Source organism: Lottia gigantea (assembly GCF_000327385.1).
Source record: "Lottia gigantea unplaced genomic scaffold LOTGIsca_33, whole genome shotgun sequence".
NCBI lineage: Eukaryota > Metazoa > Mollusca > Gastropoda > Lottiidae > Lottia > Lottia gigantea.
The window spans coordinates 442,975-450,803 of NW_008709110.1; the positions used below are offsets into that span (position 1 = coordinate 442,975).

General features: G+C 31.5%; 1 protein-coding gene across 1 annotated transcript; it reads left to right on the forward strand.

Moving 5' to 3' along the window:
* Nucleotides 1-627: 627 nt before the first annotated feature.
* LOTGIDRAFT_120090 (hypothetical protein) lies at nt 628-5,485 on the forward strand (the record flags this gene model as incomplete). The annotated part of the gene is made up of 2 exons (XM_009058185.1): nt 628-791; nt 5,227-5,485. Coding segments are annotated over 2 exons (423 nt in total), but the record flags the coding sequence as incomplete, so codon positions are not given.
* Nucleotides 5,486-7,829: the final 2,344 nt, after the last annotated feature.

Genomic DNA, 7,829 nt, shown 5'->3' on the forward strand with positions numbered 1-7,829 from the left:
ACATGAGATGAACTTAAAGTTTAAAATTACCAAGTAGTTAATCGTGATATATATCTAATACTCCATATAGCCCAGACTTCTCTACATCCATCGTCGCCAAAAACCTCCCTCAAACAATATCTTACATAGATCTGTTATTACTGGGTGACTTCAGAAGTCAAATAAGTCGAGACAAAATATTTTATAGACAAAATATAAGCACTTAGATTATAAGGTACATTATTTTAAAAAATGTAACCTTTTAGAAAATATATCATTATAAATTATAATTATAGGGTTAAACTACCATTGAATAGTGATAATCCATCTGATGCCAATTTTAGATAAACGTTTATTTTTAAACGATAAATTTGGGGACTAAATATTCGTCTAAAAACCTTCGTATTTTTTTGAACAAGATATACCTTCTTTTCTTCTCTGTGTATAGAGCCTTTTTTTTAAAAATTGATAATATTTTTAACTTTTATTCTTAGCTGGAATAAGTAATTTTATACTTTTTTACTCTAAATAGAGCCGATTATTGGAATTATATTAGAACCTAATTTCCGAACACCATGTTTTATTGCAGGAGAAGAAAGCGAAAAAAGTTTCACCAACTCAGAACATCCGACATCTTTATCAAAGCATAAAAAAGCAAGAAAAGCACGAACAGCGTTTTCAGATCATCAACTTGGTTCCTTAGAAAAAACGTTTGAGCGACAGAAGTATTTAAGTGTACAAGATAGAATGGAATTGGCGGCAAAATTAAATTTAACAGATACTCAAGTAAAAACATGGTATCAGAACAGAAGGTAGGATTTTAAATTTTTATAGAACCTACAATATTACTTTTTAGCGCTGGTTAGTGAACCATTTTCGCCATTTTCAAGGATTGATTTTGGTCTTGAACATATGTAAATTGTCTTCAGAGGTACTAGAAATGTACAACAATCGCATAATTTCGTGAACAATGCCTCAAACTAGGAATTTCGCTTTCTATTACTATATATTATGTCTCTTGTATATATAGTCTCTAGAAAAGATTTCATTTCAACTTTCAAACGCGGATAATTCTGGACACATAGGCTCAAATTTCAACTGTGAGCTGTGAACACTGTTACTTTAAGTAGCTGTATATTCTCATTCGGTTTATCCGCTTTATATTCTTGATCAACATGTTTAATGTTTTGATCCGGCAGTCATAATACAATGGAATTCTCCAAGACAAAATAGAATAGCAATATAAATACATGTATATTAAAAACTTTGGATGCCAATGAGCTAAATTAAAAAAAAAAACTTTGGTTGTTATATTATCAATATTTCTCAACATATTTAAAAGTTATTAAACATTAAAAAAATAGCTACCGAAATTCTAAGTTAAGCACCAAATTGACTTTTGATGACATTTGTTGAGCTAAAGGATGTATTAACTCAACAACTAGATTGGATTATATGTGCAATATCAGAATTTGAATAGAAATAAATATCGTATTTACAATGGCACGTGCAAATTTAAAGCCGAAATTAATCGTATAAGTTAAGTACAACACGGCATGTGTTTTTGGTGAAAGGTAACTAGCACGATCTTGCACAATCATGTGCATTAATTGAACATAATAACAGCTCGAATTGGGCATACAACTATGATTAAAAAAGATAATTTCAAGTTATTTCAACTATTGAGAAAACTTTCTGCCCGATTTCTTACTTTATCAATATGTATTAAGAACAGTTCATGCTGAAGTAGAAGATGTATAATACTATAAACTATCATTTTAATATTTACTTCTAAAACCATCCAATATTCTCTATATACATACTCAATAGCTTTATTGATGAATTTCAAATGGAGATGCGATATCTATCATCCGATTGATTGTTGAAAAATAAACCTGCGGGGATTCTTTCAGTAGAGAATTTTAAAATCCAATTTCAAGAGTTCAACGAGTGTGAATATGTTTTTAAGTGATGTAACAAACTACAAAGACATGCTCTCAAGTCCGATTTAGATGTTATTGAGGTTCGTGGGTCGAGATCTAATAGAAGAAAAGGGTGTATAAAAGTGGTCCCATTTGTAAGATGATACGAGTTTATTTCTATCATATTAAAAACGTAAGTCGATATAACAAGACTTTTCACTGTGCTTTATGTATACATTTATTCAATACTATGGTGGCTCTATTTACACAAAAGTCTCCCACAAGAGCACAAATAACAGCAATGTTATCTTATTGGTGGGTTTGTACAACTTTTGTACGACTAACCTGAGTTTAGTGACAAGAATATATAAGCAGATTTCTTCAAGGCAACAGTGATTTACAAGAGACAAATAGAATGTCACTGTAATTTTCACATCTTTAGCGACCTTGCCTAAAAAGTCTACTAAATGATATGTTTAAATGATATTCTACTCTTTTTTAAAGTTATATATATATATATGGATTTTCTTCGATCAAATGTTGATGCAGGAAAGAGCAATCAAACAGATATCTCATTAGGTGGCCCTTAAGTCTTTAATAAATAACGAATTGTCCTCTACTAAATACTTCAATAAAGAAGTTTAAATAAGGATACAAAAGGCGTATCACGAACATATTTTAATATGGCACGAAACGTCTTCTACCTTTAATCTCTGACTAAACATTACACTTATATAATTTTATGTAGAAAAAGAAAATTGTTATAAAATGAATTAAAATAGGATACAGCAGGTGGATAGGCTAAGATGAAAGAGAATTTTTAATTATGGAAAGGATTTGAAGAATAAACTTACTTTATTTTCATTAGGTGAAGATAAATATAGCAGTAAGAGTTATCACCACCTTGTAACCTTCTACTATCTCGGTGGGTGGCGCTACTCTATCTGACCACTTCATATTGCCAATAAAAACTTTCCACCCAAAGCCACAAAGGAATAAAATTACATCACTTTGTTACGAATTCTCCTGGATGTTAGTGTTCACTCATCTTTTAATTTCAATTCAAACATCTGATCAAAGTTGAAAAGACATATAATCGCCCTTTAAAAACACAAATTATAAATGTGACAAGTTTAATATAGTTGAAGCTAGACCCACCATTACTAAATATAGCCTACTAATTAAATCCCTTCTAAACAATATATTTATATTTAAACACATTTTCATTAAAATTTAATACAATACACACGTTTAATTTTAGTTTCAAAGACAAAGTTAACCGTTAATGCCAGCAGTTAAAGTCAATTCCAAAGCTTCCAAATTTTCAAACGTTACATTTATATCGAAATTTTAAATCATTCTATAAAGTTGCACCAGAAGGATGCATTGCTTGTTTTTTAAAAGTATTTGGATTTCATGCAGAAGTAACTTATGAAGTGCTCTTGTTAACTCTTGTGTCGTAATAGGTCGCGTGTAGAAAATCTATACCACCTAATAACAGCCTCTTTATTCATAACTGGTTAATAGAGTCAATTAGTGAAAGATTAGTTTATCAAGTCCTAATCTTCTCATCTAAACGCTGATTAACTAAATATCTCTTTAATGACGTCCTCGTTTTGTTTAATGAACTCTCTTGTAACTGTTTCTTCTTTATGATCTGATTTATGAACCAAACCTTCATTACGCTTGTCCTATTCCGTTAATTCCGTACTTCGTAATCGAGAGTATTCAGGCGTTAACGTCTATCTCCGCCATTCAAATATTACGAGAAGGCATATGGTGATAATACAAATACTTTATTTATAACGGGTGTGATGTTTAGAATAGAGCAATTAGTATTTAAATGACAAGAGTAGTAAGAGATTGTTCAAACTTTGTTGGTGACAGAAGTTTAGCCATAGGGCATATCTCATTTAATTTTAGCACATCTCTTTTCCAAACAGACGAACCGCCAAGTCAAAATGTGCAATAACATATCATGTCGAATGGTGGCTCTCATGTGAACTATAAATTAAACATTTAAAATACACCGTAGATTTTCTTTGAGTTGAAATTCGTTTTCCTCCGATACATCCTATCAGTGATGCCTTTTTAAATATAAGGAAGCATTCTGTACGGGTATTGGGTTACAGAAATGAAAATAGATATTACAGTTATTTAGATATATTCAATGTTGTAACGGATACATCTGATAATCTTTCCAGCAAATCCCAACTTGTTTAATAAAAAGGGAAGCCGACATTTTCAATAAATTGACTACTTAGAAATAATTAACTGTCTTGTCTTATAGGGTTAGAAAGCTTTTAGAAGAGTTTAAATCGCTACCTCTTCCCAATGATTCGAATGACTGCTTTCCTCAATAGACGATGTTCAAGGATCTGACACAAGCCTAATCAAAGACTGAGCCTAAATAAAATGGTAATGAAGCGACAAGTTGCGCCATTTGTATCCAAAGAAAACTAGAAACGTTGACTGGTTCCCTTAATACACACTAATGAACTGAAATGAAAAAGGCATTAGAAAATCATTGGAACCAATCACTTAATTTTTTGTTAAGTGATGCCATTTTCTTCCCTTTTCGCTCCTCTACATTTCTCGCTTTATCGCGTCGTTGGCGAAAGTTCTACACGTCTGGGTTTTGATGGTACAAACAAAACAAAATCATTCAAAATTTACTTCGAAACATCATCCAACAACAATTTAAAAGTATTTTCTTCTGTCAACAGTTAAGAACAATAGTTTGATTTTCTTCAGCGAACTTGAATTCATGAAAATTGAAGTGACTATACAGTTGGTCAATTAAGTGGAAAAATCTAATTGTCAAGAATTTTCAGATAATATCAAATACTATGTATCAAAATATATTATTAAAATTATAAAAGGCAAGCAAATTCGAAACGAAACACTACTTATAAAATATTCAGTTTTGTCTGTAAAAAGGTTATGGACCGACAACTACTCAACTCATAATGTCTACATTACTACTGGCAGAATCTGAGATCAACTGGATTTGTATAGACTGGCAACTGGCATAAACTAAGAGAATCTAAACAATCTCTAGATCTGCACACCACCACCACCACAACTCTCTGTTGTTGACGTGAGCGGTCAGAATCTGCGACCACGTGGTTTGTCGGTGTTGCTAGTATTTATTCCATTTCTCAAATGAGTGTTTCTCGTCTTCATTGGCCGACATGGTGCAGAAAAGTAGGACGTAAAACTAATTTCATTTCATTTCATTTTTAAAAAAGTGTTCACTCATATCGACAGCAACCAATGTTTTTCTTCTTCAAATGCTCATTTCTGATTTTTGTATGTTTTTCAGAACCAAGTGGAAGAGACAGACAGCTGTTGGTTTGGAATTATTAGCTGAAGCTGGAAATTATGCTGCTGTGCAACGAATGTTACAGTCAAATCCTTATTGGTCATCATATCATCCTGGTACTTCAGCCATGTTTTCTAATATGGACGCTCTTTATTATCGTCATGGGGTTGGTTCACTTCCAGTTTCCCGACCAGTTATACCGCGCATGTTTATTCAAGGTCTCCAGCAACATGTAAGCCAGATACCACCACCACACTGAAGTTGTACATAGTATATCATCATGATTTGTGACGTAGATGAAAAGGGGTAAAAGTAGGAAAAAAAACTATGCCGTTTGATGAGTAAGAATCTCTTTATCGTTAGACATTACTCTACAAAATAGATATTCAGTATAAAATTCGGCTATTAGGATCGTATTCATCTAGTGAACCACCATTAGATTGAGCCATGTATCTCCGAGCTACATCTGTGTGAACAAGTTTAGTTGAAAAGAATTCCTGAAAGCTGAAAGGGAGGATTAGTCTCGTGACCAGTATTGTCTATAGCTTTATACAGTGTTATGATTGTAATACTTAATATTATCATGTATATAAAATGGTTTTAATTGTTATTAATAAATAAATGGTCAGTTATCAATGAGCTGTTTATAATTTACGAGGATATTACCATGTTACCGATGTCACGCCTGTTAACAAAATAATTTATTTTGTCAGCTATGTCTGTTATGCTTTCACGATATCCCCTTTATACATGAATATTTGTAGGCGAAGCCACCGTTTACATCAAAATATAAATTTTAGCAATGTCACCGCTACGTATTGGAGAATAATTATTTATTTGTCAGCGATATCATCCAAGCAAATCATATTTTTCAATACACAATACTTTCAATAATAATTAACTATCAAATGTTACACAATTAATTTTTCAGCAATAATATCAAATGTTTAACAATAATTTTTTCAGCCACGCTACCAAATGTTAGACCACATATTTGTTTGAGATGCTAATAACAATTTAGACCATATATTTGTAAGCAATGCTATCAAATGTAAGACAATATATTTGTTAGCAACGTAGTCTCATGTTAGACAATTAATTTGTGAGCAATGCTATCAAATGTTAGTCGATCAATTCGTCAGTCATGCTATTAAGTGTAAGACGTTAAATTCATCAGCAATGCTATTCAATGTTAGACAATGCATTTGTAAGCAATGCTATCAAATGTTAGACGATGCTTTTTTGAATTTGTAATCAATGCTATCAAACGTTAGACGATTAATTAATCAGCAATACTATCAAATGTTCAACAATAAATTTCTCATTAATGCTATTCAATGTTAGACAATATGATAGCGATATGATGCTCTCTAATGTTAAACAACTTCAGCAATGCTTGCCGTAATAAGACAATAGTTTGTCAGCAATACTATCAAATATTAGAAAATTTGTCAGCGATGCCATAAAATGTTAGACAATAAATTTGTCAGCGATTCTTCTCAATTTCAAGACAATAACATTCTTTCAACAGTCTGTCAAGCTTACACGAATATAATTACAATTGTCAACAATGACATCAATAATTTACAAAAGATAAAAGTTACCATTGTTGACAATCCTGTATATTCATTAACACATTGCGGGATATATTTATTTTACAAGAAAAAAAACAGCTCTGCATTTTACAAAATTGCTGACTTTTTTGGAGGTAATAAACCAATATCTAAACATTTCGATGGATAATGTTAAAACGTAACTTCACTCGATTTCATCTGAAAGAAGGGACATAACCAAAGTCTTAAAATACAGTGAGCGGTTATAAATCATTAATTTTGGTTATGAAAAGAAGAGCACGCGATTAAATAAAAATAAATGAGGGAGGGTCCTTTAATCCGTTATTTAGTTAATATAATGTAAAAGATAGTTAATGTCTTCAAGGTATTTCAAGGGTATTTTCGTACATTTATTAGTCTTTATTAAAGTTATTGATAAATGTATTAGTTATGACACGAGGGACGGAAGATTGTCTAATATTAGAAACTGGGGATTAACAGTCGCTTAATTTCACTTAAAACATGATTTTGTAGCCAAGGTGTCTATGACATTCTAACTGACACTTCTATTTGACTGTATAACTTACCAGGCTGTTTTTATTCACACGATTTAAGTCTCTTTCTTCCATTCCTTGTTATTAAGGATCATTTAAGTTATGTTGAAGGTATTTTGGGGTTCAATCCGTACAGATTATTGTACATATAATCTTCTGTTATTCTAATAACTACATTCACAGTCTGTTAGTCATGAGTTTTATTAATAGGTACAAGATATCCTCATTGTTAAACAGCGCCGCCTGATCGTAATGAAGTTATTTTCGCGATTTCAGTTAATTGAATATGATAATTATTATTAATGATCTGATATTATATTAATATTGATATAATAAAAATTGGTCATAAACAATTGTAGCATGGATTGTTACAATCTGTATCCGAGAATTCAGTATCCGAGAAAAGAGACAGCTTACAGATCTGATGTTGCCGGAATATGATAGGACGACAGCCGATAAATTTCAGTATGTCAAAAAACTTTGGAAATAGCTGTTC